This window comes from Salvelinus alpinus, chromosome 24 (genome assembly GCF_045679555.1).
Source record: "Salvelinus alpinus chromosome 24, SLU_Salpinus.1, whole genome shotgun sequence".
NCBI lineage: Eukaryota > Metazoa > Chordata > Actinopteri > Salmoniformes > Salmonidae > Salvelinus > Salvelinus alpinus.
Window position 1 is genome coordinate 29,450,432 of NC_092109.1, and position 11,979 is coordinate 29,462,410.

The 11,979-nt window shown below is 43.3% G+C and overlaps 1 protein-coding gene and 1 pseudogene across 3 annotated transcripts; both read right to left on the reverse strand.

Moving 5' to 3' along the window:
- Position 1: 1 nt before the first annotated feature.
- Positions 2–6,109, reverse strand: LOC139552525 (cation channel sperm-associated protein 1-like). Of its 3 annotated transcripts, none has more exons than XM_071364335.1 (13): positions 5,945–6,109; positions 5,112–5,178; positions 4,839–4,952; positions 4,301–4,510; positions 4,057–4,170; positions 3,809–3,908; positions 3,389–3,624; positions 3,201–3,264; positions 3,012–3,084; positions 2,876–2,921; positions 2,658–2,745; positions 2,388–2,502; positions 2–149 (listed from the first exon to the last, which is right to left on the reverse strand). In XM_071364335.1, the coding sequence occupies exons 2-13, from the start codon at positions 5,152–5,154 to the stop codon at positions 111–113; spliced, it is 1,242 nt and encodes a 413-aa protein (XP_071220436.1). In that variant the 5' UTR covers positions 5,155–5,178; positions 5,945–6,109; the 3' UTR covers positions 2–110. The 3 variants fall into 3 exon arrangements, with proteins under 3 accessions (XP_071220436.1, XP_071220435.1, XP_071220437.1); XM_071364334.1 differs by having other exon boundaries at positions 3,809–3,968; positions 5,945–6,107; XM_071364336.1 differs by lacking the exons at positions 2–149; positions 2,876–2,921 and having other exon boundaries at positions 3,809–3,968; positions 5,945–6,107.
- Positions 6,110–6,713: 604 nt separating this feature from the next.
- LOC139552526 (insulinoma-associated protein 1a pseudogene) lies at positions 6,714–8,791 on the reverse strand (annotated as a pseudogene).
- Between the last annotated feature and the right edge of the window lie 3,188 nt (positions 8,792–11,979).

Sequence of the window (11,979 nt, forward strand, 5' to 3'; positions counted from 1 at the left end):
CTGGGTTTCATGACTTTAATGAGTTCTCAAAGGATCAAATCTGAGTTGCCATCACTGATCTGGAGAAAGAAATAAGGGTTTCTTTACTAAGTTTGACCCTTGTTATTTCCCTATTCGTGGTCATTCCCCTGACTGTCCTCCTCTGTTGCCTGAAAAGGACATCAATACAATGGTTTAGGAGCTGAATCAGAAGCCTTATTCTTTGGCTGTTTACACATTTCCAGGTATCTATGGCTGCAGTTACACGGGCAGCCCAATTAGTTGCAAAAGAGCTGACCTGATTGGTCAAGAGACCAATTTCCTGGTAAAAAGATCAGAATTGGGCTGCCTGTGTACACGCAGCCTTAGGCAGCAGACATCAATTTATATGTACAGTTGAAGTCGGAAGTTTACATACACCTTAGCCAAATACATTTAAACTCAGTTTTTCACAATTCCTGTCATTTAATCCTAGTAAAAATTCCCTGTCTTAGGTCAGTTAGGATCACCACTTTATTTTAAGAATGTGAAATGTCAGAATAATAGTAGAGAGAATGATTTCAGCTTTTATTTCTTTCATCACATTCCCAGTGGGTCAGAAGTTTACATACACTCAATTAGTATTTGGTAGCATTGCCTTTAAATTGTTGAACTTGGGTCAAATGTTTAGGGTAGCCTTCCACAAGCTTCCCACAATAAGTTGGGTGAATTTTGGCCCATTCCTCCTGACAGAATTGGTGTAACTGAGTCAGGTTTGTAGGCCTCCTTGCTCGCACACGCTTTTTCAATTCTGCCCACACAGTTTCTATAGGATTGAGGTCAGAGCTTAGTGGTGGCCACTCCAATACCTTGACTTTGTTGCCATTTTGCCACAACTTTGGAAGTATGCTTGGGGTCATTGTCCATTTGGAAAACCCATTTGCGACCAAGCTTTAACTTCCTGACTGATGTCTTTAGATGTTGCTTCAATATATCCGCATAATTTTCCAACCTCATTATGCCATCTATTTTGTGAAGTGCACCAGTCCCTCCCGCAGCAAAGCACCCCCACAACATGATGCTGCCACCCCCATGCTTCACGGTTGGGATGGTGTTCTTCGGCTTGCAAGCCTCCCCCTTTTTCTTCCACACATAACAATGGTCATTATGGCCAAACAGTTCTATATTTGTTTCATCAGACCAGAGGGCATTTCTCCAAAAAAGTGTGATCTTTGTCCCCATGTGCAGTTGCAAACCATAGTCTGACTTTTTTATGGCGGTTTTGGAGCAGTGGCTTCTTCCTTGCTGAGCGGCCTTTCAGGTTATGTCGATATTGGACTCGTTTTACTGTGGATATAGAGACTTTTGTACCTGTTTCCTCCAGCATCTTCACAAGGTCCTTTGCTGTTGTTCTGGGATTGATTTGCACTTTTCGCACCAAAGTACATTCATCTCTAGGAGACAGAACGCGTCTCCTTCCTGAGCGGTATGACGGCTGCGTGGTCCCATGGTGTTTATACTTGTGTACTATTGTTTGTACAGATGAACGTGGTACCTTCAGGCGTTTGGAAATTGCTCCCAAGGATGAACCAGACTTGTGGTCTACAATTTTTTTTCTGAGGTCTTGGCTGATTTCTTTTGATTTTCCCATGATGTCAAGCAAAGAGGCACTGAGTTGGAAGGTAGGCCTTGAAATACATCCACAGGTACACCTCCAATTGACTCAAATTATGTCAATTAGCCTATCAGAAGCTTCTAAAGCCATGACATAATTTTCTGGAATTTTCCAAGCTGTTTAAAGGCACAGTCAACTTAGTGTATGTAAACTTCTGACCCACTGGAATTGTGATACAGTGAATTATAAGTGAAATAATCTGTCTGTAAACAATTGTTGGAAAAATTACTTGTGTCATGCAACGACTTCCCAAAACTATAGTTTGTTAACAAGAAATTTGTGGAGTGGTTGAAAAATTCGTTTTAATGACTCCAACCTAAGTGTATGTAAACTTCCGACTTCAACTGTAAGTCATTTAGGTCTTCAATGTTTTGGGATCTCCACTTATTAAACCGGCAAAGGACAAACATGTAACAGCTCCTTTACATTGTGGTGGAATACTTCACTTTCCTCAAGTGAGTAGGTTTGAAAATGTTGCAACAAAGACACTCCAATGCATGTCTGATACTCCTACTATGTTCTTCAAGAGCAAACACCCTTTTAATTGTACATCTTTGACGCCAATTGTGATACAATTCCAATGGGTCAGACGTTTACATACACTAGTTGACTGTTGAAAAACGAGTTTTAATGACTCCAACCTAAGTGTATGTAAACTTCCGACTTCAACTGTAAGTAAAATGGAGCTATGTTGTACTCCACTCCAGAAGTTTCTGTCTACAGAGAGAATGTCTACAGAGAGAAATGCTCTCACCTCAAAGAAGGTGTCAATGAGGCGCTCCAGAACACAGCCCTGGGAGCGGAACGTCTGCTGGTTCTGATCTATGGATGCCAGCAGTCTGAGGTAGCTGGTGATCAGCTCTATCTCCCTATGGACCAGTCATGTTGGGGCTCTTGTTAGATTGCGACTACAGCACATAGACTAGTTTGTAAAATGGCTTGGCAAAACAGGCTTTTCTGTTTGCATTGTGAACCAAATTGACAGCTGGCTTTTCTCCTGTTTGTGTTCGACATACTTTCTTACCTCTTTCCATACTTATTTTCACTATAGGTCAATTTCAGGGCCTCTTCATAGAACTCCTCATCGGTCTGTGGTTCAATGGGCTGGGGCTCTACAGACAGGAGGAGAGGAGACTGGTTCAGTCCTGTCTTTCTGCTGCTTATTGTTTGTATTTTGCCTCACCCACAAGTACATGTGGTAGCCTTTTGAAAAATGTAGGACCGACCGACCGACCAACCAACCTAACTTCTTCATTGACTGCATCTCACTCTCATATATATCCTGGAACTAAAGTAGAACAGAATGCAGTGGTATGTTCAGCAAAATCTACTCCAGTATCTGTCTTTTTTGCCTTGTTGTTTGTCATGGTCGGAATACCTTTTGGATCTTTGACGCCATCCGTCTCTTGATTGTCATCTGGAAGTTGTCGACGAGGACAGCAATGAATAGACTATGCAGAGAAAATTACAATGTACAATTAAAAGGGTGTTTGCTCTTGAAGAACATAGTAGGAGTATCAGACATGCATTGGAGTGTCTTTGTTGCAACATTTTCAAACCTACTCACTTGAGGAAAGTGAAGTATTCCACCACAATGTACAGGACAAGGAAGATGATAATATGAGGTGCACCTGTCATTTATAGAAAGTTATTTATAGAAAGTCTTGACCACAAATAGTTACATCATGTGATGATTGATGATGCCCAACTTCTAGACCATGCATGACACACACACTGTAGTGTTCCCTCCCTCACCGTTGTCTCGGCTGGTAGAGTAGATGAAAGCCCAGTCATCCAGCGTGAGTAGCTGGAACAGAGTGAAAATTGTCCGAAACATGTTGCCAAAGCGATGCGGGTCAGACTCGTTGAACATCTCTCGGAAAATGACAGCAAACATGAAGAGGAATGTGAACATGAGGATGATGATGGCCCCCATTGACTGGAGAGACTGGAGACAGGTGGACACGATGGACTGGAGATTTTGGAGAAAGCTGTCAAGGAAAGGATGACATGTTACTGAACCATGATGAAAGATATTAGATGTTGATGTATTAATATAGGTTATGTACTTGGGGTGTCAGAGTTCATCCATTGAAGTGCTATCAAAGGAAATCAAACAGAGGGGTGGTCGGTCTGAATAATGAGTTAATGCTGAAAAACACTCATGCATCCTACCGGATGGTACGCAAGACCCGGAACGCTCGGATGGCCCGGACCCCTTTGAAGAGCTTGAGGATGCGGAAGATTGTGGATGCCTGACCTCCACTGAAGTTCCCTGTAGACTCAATGAGTGGCAGCAGGAAGTCAATGAGGCTCATCGTAATGATGAAAAAGTCTGAGACAGGCAGAGAACAGAGGGGAAAAATAGAAATTAGATGAAACAGTAGGAAACTGATCCCAAGCCAATGCAAACAGCTACCTACCCAGGTCATTCCAGGGGTTTTTGAAGTAGAGTCGACCCCAGACAAGCAATTTCAGCACACATTCCATTAAATAGATTGCCAGAAAAGCGGAATCCAAAGCTGAGAAGAACCACCCTGGCATTGGGAAACAAAACAGATGTCATTAACACACTTCAACCCATGCATGAGCTCTTTATGCAGGAGAATAGAGAACTTACTAAAAGTAGATTTTAAAAAGTCAATGTATTTTCCCTGTTTCTCACACCTCCTCTCACAGTCACACTTTCAAATGTCTGGGCCACCAGGGTCCCTGTGTTGAGCACCACCACAAACAGGATGAACTTGTCAAACATGGGGTCTTCTGTGAAGGCCACAATGATCCTGAACAGCTGATGCATCCAGTCCTGCAGGGCACCCCATGCCCTCAGCCAACCTTTTCTAGAGTTTCGCTGCTCCTGGATCCTCCGCTGCTCATCTGAGAGAAAGAGAGAGAGATGAGATGGGGGAGAGATGGAGGGAGGGGTGGATGCACACACCACAGGAGATTGGTGGCACCTTAATTGGGGAGGATGGGCACGTGGTAATGACTGGACGGAATGGGTAGAATGGTTTCAAACACATCAAACATGTTCGACTCTTCTATTTATTCCATTGCAGCCATTACAATGAGTATGTTCTCCTATAGCTCCTCCCATCAGCCTCCTCTAGCACACACATAATTAAAGTGGCCGTTGAGAGTTGTAACTTTTCCGGAACAGTTTGCCCCTATGACGATAGTAGTCAGTATACCATACTTCACATACCTTTTTGGATGAGCCTCTTCAACATTTCACCATCTAAGGCCGCACATGTTGAGAACACTCGCTTCTTGTGTGGCTGCTTGGCTGCTACAGATGACTTGTGGTGGCTGGTTGAGCCTGCATAATAGATAACGAATGATGATGCTCATAGACATACAAATACACAGAAGTACAGAGAGATTTGATGACAGTGTGGATTATAAATATTGGATTCTGAAGTCCTTCTTCCATGTAAAAGTAAATCGTTGTGATTGGGCGGGGGGGGGGGGGTCTTGCCCTTTCCAGCCACTGTCTGCCTGTATGATGGTCGATTTTCCATCTTGCACTCCACGCTAAACACACACTGCAGAGAAGAGTACCAGAGAAGTATAATGAAAACATGTAACATCAAACCTGTAATCTCTTATTGTAACAACCTGTAAAGCTACTGACCACCAAAATGGTCATAGTGGAGAACCTTGAGCACGTTCTGATGGCAGCACAATGATTTATTGTATTGTTAGACTTAGAGGAACTTTAGTTTTCCAAAGGAACATTACTTCATGCCATCACTACTTTATCTTCACAACAATTCTCAGTGTCATTAGCTACAAACACTTCTAATTAAGGCATCTGTCAAATATTCATCAATACAAACAAGTCGCTTAGCATTTACCGGATTGTCTCTGGAAAAATAAAACCTTCGGCATGGAGGAATGGTACAGAATGCCACCGGAATACATCTGTGCGTCATAAGGACTTCTTTATTCTCAACGCTTCCTTTCACCATTCTATTCCATCCATTCTATTCTATTCTAGTCTACTGTGCTATTATTTTTGTTTTTTTTCTCTCTCCACACGGGATGATAACAGTGTAGCTTACAACAATTGTTTCCATTTGATGTGAGAGGATATCTTGCGTCAAAAATAAATGAAGGACTCTTCCTTGGCTTGTTATAATAAGTCCTTTCAATTTGAACAATTTCAATTTATTTTGGAATAGTGGTGAAAAAACAGACCGTAACCTACTTATATTTTGTCCGATTTCTAATACATTTTGAAATAGTAATATGGTTACATTTTGAAATGTAGTTCGTCATTGTAAATAAGAACGTTATTAACTGTCTTACCTGTATGAATAAAGGTGACACGAATCATTTTTTTAATAGGCTATTCACTACGTTTTATGAAAACAACGATACGTGCATAATTTCGTAAATATAGGCAAAATTGTTATTCCGGATTTTGTTTTTACCCGTAAGAAATCGAAAACAACATCCTGTCTGTGGAATTTAAGACTGATAACCGTTATCCTACTTCCGGCAGTCACGGAGTACCCCCAACAGTACACATTTTTGATGTGACCCTGGATACCTAATTCAACTTGTCAATTTATCATCAAGCCCTCAATGAGTTGAATCAGGTGAGTTTGTCAGGGGCAACAACCAAAATGTGTGCTGTTGGGGGTACTCGAGGACTAGAGTTGGAAAACAGTCCTACTGCACCCTTCCCCTGAAGTTGTACCTAATGACAACTGTCAAGGTTGATGCGTAAAGTTGGAAAAATTCTACATCAAATGGGGACATGGAATAGTCCATGTTTTTTAATAGTCTATTTGCTCTACATAAAGAGCATACTTTTAGAATTGGTGTTGGAGATTATATGGTATTGTAACGACCCTGGGTTTATAAGCGCGGAAATCGACTCTGCCGCACGAGCATGCTTTTGCAGTCGATAGCGCGCCGGACCTCGGGCTAGAAAGTCGAGGGTTCGAGACCTGCTCCCTGCCTGTTTCATTGCAGTATGTATGGTAAGTAGATGTTGCAGAAAATGGATCTAACCTAACAAAAAGTAAAAACACCATGACATATTTTCTATAATAAATACACAATTGCATAGTAGATTTATACTCCCTTTATTATTTTAGGAAGAAGTTGGCATGGTAATATTGTTTCAACGAAAAATATGACATTAATTTGGTCAGAGGTAATTAGAGGCAATGCGAAATTGCTTTTTTGTCATTACGCAAATCATCACAGTCAAAAGCAACATGATTAATACAAATGTGGGCAGATAAATAAACAAACACATACATTATTAAATAAACAAATAAATAAATATCAAATAAATAATTGATTAGATAGATAGATAAATATAACTTTGTAGAAAACAAAACTAATTAACACAAAACTATAGCCTACTATTCAAGAGAAACATTTCTGATTTCACAACAATTGTTTACAAGAACTCTGTCCAAACATGGAATTCAGTCATAATGCCGAAGCAAACAGTCTGAGTTTATTAAATCGTTTGAGACAAAACGATGACCTGTCTGCTCTCCGTTGGGTGATATTTGTTTATGTGTCTGGTGAGGCCAGAGGAGGAGAATACACTTTCACTACAAAATCGACACGGAAACACCTCTCCTGTAACCTTTGTGATGCACTCAGTCCCTGCGTATTTGGAGGAGGGCTCGGGTGTTTCTGGGCCGGACTCGAGCAGGTTGCTGGGTTGTTGGTCGGAGACTTTGGCCGAATGAGACTGATTCTGAGGATGACTAGCTGCTTTCCTATTGTGCAAGGCCAAGTGTTTCCTTAGGTACGCTTGTTTTCTGAATTTCTTTGAGCACTGTGGGCAGCTGAACATCATTTCTTCATCAGAGCCCGAGTCTGAGGGTGGCGGGGAGGGTGGGAGCGCCTCTCTGGCTGTTGGTGTGTCAGGTCGGCTCTCCTCTCTCTGTGATGAGACTCTCTCCACTTGAAAACCCTTTGGCTTGTGCCAACGTCGGTGGGAGGCCAGGTTAGCGGGACAACTAAAAACTTTGTCACATTCGTCGCAGCGATATTCGACTCGGACGATGCGAGAGCACTTGTGGAAGGCCAAAGTGAGAGGGTCTGCATACCGCTCATTGCAAAGCTGACAGATGAACTCTCCAAGCGGACTGCCGGTGTTGGAGCGCTGCTTCACCTCATCCTTTGCCTCCTCTGTAATGCGCAGTCCGAGGACGGGAGATGTGGTTACCTCATCCCGGAGGCTGGACTTCTTCTCTTGGTTTTGGGAGCTTGAGGACTTGCGCTTTTTAGAATTAGTATGGGGATATTTAGCGTTGGAGGAGGCAGGCCGCTTCACTGCTGCATATTTAGCATTCCCGCACATGGTGTCCAGTCTGGTGGTCATCTCCTGAAGAGACGACGACACTGGGGAACCATCAATGGTGAAGCTTCCCAAATTTGCCTCGGGGAAGGTGTCTGCTGGAGCAGGAGAAAGAGAGCTTAGCATTTGATGAGCGATGTCCACGGGTGTGTATTGATATCCCTCGCTGTCAGGCCGGGTCGGGCTCAGTGAAGGCGCACAGTGAGACTCTGGAATTCCACCGAAAATACCCCCGCTGGGAACTCTGATAAAGTTGTGGCACACGGAAGGCAGTGCATGAGCCGGGGCATTCTCGACCAATGAAGAACAGTTGGCGTCCAGCGCCAAGTCCTCCTCGCGTATCCTGTATGAAACAGGACCAGCCTTTTTAGAACGTTTTATAAGGAAACCCTTTGGCATGGTGACTGTCAGGAAGCACACACGACGCGTTATAAACAACCTCAATAAGATTTTGCTGTCGAGGCCAGGAATTGGAAAGAGGCGTGCGTAATCGTAGTGCGCCCTATTCGCTCTGCGGTACTTGTCGACACTGGCGCTCTGTCGTTTGTCTCGGTCTTTATAAAGGCCCCGAGCGAAGGCCCCGAGCGGTCATTGTGCGTCAGTTAGGACGCAGATGGCAGCAGTCCAGCCGTCAATAGAAAGGCCCGGCAACATAATCCACCGGGAGTCTCTGAGGAGCACAGCGGCAGATGTCAGCCTCCCCCATTGCGGAGTCCCCCCCAGACCACTTGTCCCGTCCTTGACGGTCCCTAGCCATTATGCAGATTACACAGAGCCACACCACACTTATCCAGCCTTTATCCTCCCATGTCCTCTGAGACTATTCAACACACACGTACCGCAGCCGTCCATCCATTCATCAAAACGCATGATTCAAAAGGAAGGGGGGGGGGGGTGAGTCAGTCTTGTGCCAGTTTGGGGGTAAAGAAACAGAGAGAAGAGGCAGAGAGAAGAGGCACAGCACCAGTTCATCTATGCAGATCAGTGCTCAATGCGCTGCTCAAATGCACCTTAAACATTGGTGTCCAGGGGCATTCAACCCGTTGAACAATTTTATTTAATTGAATGTGATTTCAACATCAAGAGAATAAAAATCACATAAAAAGTAACTCCATATGTGGAGTTATTTTACGTTTTGGAAATGCAGGCCCTGATGTGAAGGGGATCCCAATTATTTTATCATCAACGTTTAAATAAATTCTGCTCCCTAGTTGTGGAAAACATTGAATACCGCCAACGTCAAACGTCTCAACTCAACAATAGAAACAGTCTGTCATGTCATTGTCAGTGAAATTAACCATTTTCATCACACGTCTACAATCTGGCGAATAAAAAACACATTACATATACAGACCCAACCCCCAACTTAACAAAATACATATTATTAGCAGCAAAGCTATCTGAATCAGGGCTGTCTTGTAAAGGGCAACAAAAACGTTTGAAATCAATAAATGGTAAAGGTCACAGATCAGACATCTTCCATATGTAACAGGTTTGGTTATGTTTCCACTTGCCTCTAAAGAAATGTGTATTTAATGTTCAAGCATTCTTATTGGTTAGTTTAACTCAATTGACCCCGCTTGCAGATAGGGGGAGATCGCGAACGTCAGGTCTTCCCAGTAGGAAAATGTGATGCAAGGGGTAGGTCACGTTCTGAATACTGTTTTCTATTTTACAATGTGTACAAGTTTGCTGTACGTTACTGATTTACACATGTGTGGGTATATGGTACCTGTTAGGGATTGAGGGGCTTTCTGGGATGTGCTTTGACATATGATTGCTGTAAATAAGTGTGTTAGCTAGCATACACCGATGTCATGGTCACATAAGCCACGGCTAACACAGTTGTCTTCATGCTACAGATTTTGCCATCGACAGCCATCAATACTGTTAAGCCCTGCACAACTAACGTGCTGTTTCCCATTTAACAACAGGTGTTTACACATGTTATATTTTGTATTGTATTTTTGTATTTTGTTCGCCCAGTAGGAAAATGTGATGCAAGGGATTTTGCCATCGACAGCCATCAATACCGTTAAGCCCTGCACAACTAACGTGCTGTTTCGCATTTAACAACAGAAATAAATGATGCTCAACTGGGACCACTGGCCGAAGTGATTTATTTTGAGAAAACACGACGCATGGAGAGTACATTATACATCTGTTACACATAGCCTAACTGTAAAGCCATGAAACATGACAGGTTTACCTATAAACTAAATGCCAGTGTTTAAAACTTAAACATAAGGCATTTAGACTTGCCAATTAATGTTCTCATCTTAAACACAGGTTGTTTAGTATGCAAGATTAAACATGATAGTCAGCTTTTTTCCAGTCACTTCTTTCCAACCAGGAGAACACCTATATCTCCTGTGTTCAGATTTTAAACACTAGTGTTTACTTTCCCATCATCCTGTTTAGAGTGCATTGTCACTAGAAATTGATGTGACTTTCCATGCCTTTTATTCAGATCAGTATTAGGAATCTGTCATGTTACTTATGTAACGGATGTGAAATGGCTAGCTAGTTAGCGGGTATGCGCTACTAGCATTTCAATCAGTTACGTCACTTGCTCTGAGACTTAAGTAGGGTTTCCCCTTGCTCTGCAAGGGCCGTGGCCTTTGTGGAGCGATGGGTAACGATGCTTCGTGGGCGACCGTTGTTGATGTGTGCAGAGGGTCCCTGGTTCGCGCCCGTGTCGGGGCGAGGGGACGCCGTAAAGTTATACTGTTACATTGGTGCCGTGACCCGGATCACTGGTTGCTGCGGAAAAGGAGTAGGTTGAAAGGGGGGTGAGTGTAACGGATGTGAAATGGCTAGCTAGTTAGCGAAATAGCTAGCTAGTTAGCGGGTATGCGCTACTAGCATTTCAATCAGTTACGTCACTTGCTCTGAGACTTAAGTAGGGTTTCCCCTTGCTCTGCAAGGGCCGCGGCTTTTGTGGAGCGATGGGTAACGACGCTTCGTGGGCGACTGTTGTTGATGTGTGCAGAGGGTCCCTGGTTCGCGCCCGAGGTCGGGGCGAGGGGACGTACTAAAGTTATACTGTTACACTTACACTGAATAAAAATATAAATGCGGCATTTAAAGTGTTGGTCCCATGTTTCATGAGATTAAATAAAAGATCCCAGACATTTTCCATATTTCCAAAAGGCTTATTTCTCTAAAATGTTGTGCAGAAATGTGTTTACTTCCATGCTAGTGTGCATTTCTACTTTACCAAGATAATCCATCCACCTGACAGGTGTGGCATATCAAGAAGATGATTAAACAACATGATCATTACACAGGTGCACCTTGTGCTGGGGACAAAAAAGGCCAATCTAAAATGTGCAGTTTTGTCACACAACACAATGCCACAGATGTCTCAAATTTTGAGGGAGTGTACAATTGGCATGCAGACTGGAGGAATGTCCACCAGAGCTGTTGCCAGATAATTGAATGTTCATTTCTCTACCATAAGCCTCCTCCAATGTCATTTAAGAGAATTTGGCAGTACGTCCAACCGGCCTCACAACCATAGACCACGTGTATGGCGTTGTGTGGGCGAGCGGTTTGCTGATGTCAACGTTATGAACAGAGTGCCCCATGGTGGCGGTGGGGTTATAGTATGGGCAGGCATAATTTACGGACAATGAACACAATTGCATTTTATTTATGGAAATTTGCATGCACAGAGATACAATGAAAAGATCCTGAGGCCCATTGACGTGCCATTCCTCTGCTGTTATCACTTCATGTTTAACCATGATGATGCCTGGCCCCATGTTGCAAGGATCTGTACACAATTCCTGTAAACTGAAAATGTTCCAGTTCTTCCATGGCCTGCGTACATCAGACATGTCACCCATTGAACATGTTTGGGATGCTCTGGGTCGACGTGTACGACAGCGTGTTCCAGTTCCCGTCAATATCCAGCAACTTCGCACAGCCATTGAAGAGGAGTGGGTAAACATTCTACAGGCCACAATCAACAGCCTGATCAACTCTGTGCGAAGGAAGGATGTGTTGC

Coding starts and splice junctions, on each gene's coding strand:
- LOC139552525 (XM_071364334.1), bottom strand. CDS start 5,154: ATGGAAAATCGACCATCATACAGGCAGACAGTGGCTGGAAAGG. Junction 4,171..4,300: donor AAGTGTGACTGTGAGAGGAG/GTGTGAGAAACA, acceptor TCCCAATGCCAG/GGTGGTTCTTCTCAGCTTTG. Junction 3,969..4,056: donor AAACCCCTGGAATGACCTGG/GTAGGTAGCTGT, acceptor TGCCTGTCTCAG/ACTTTTTCATCATTACGATG.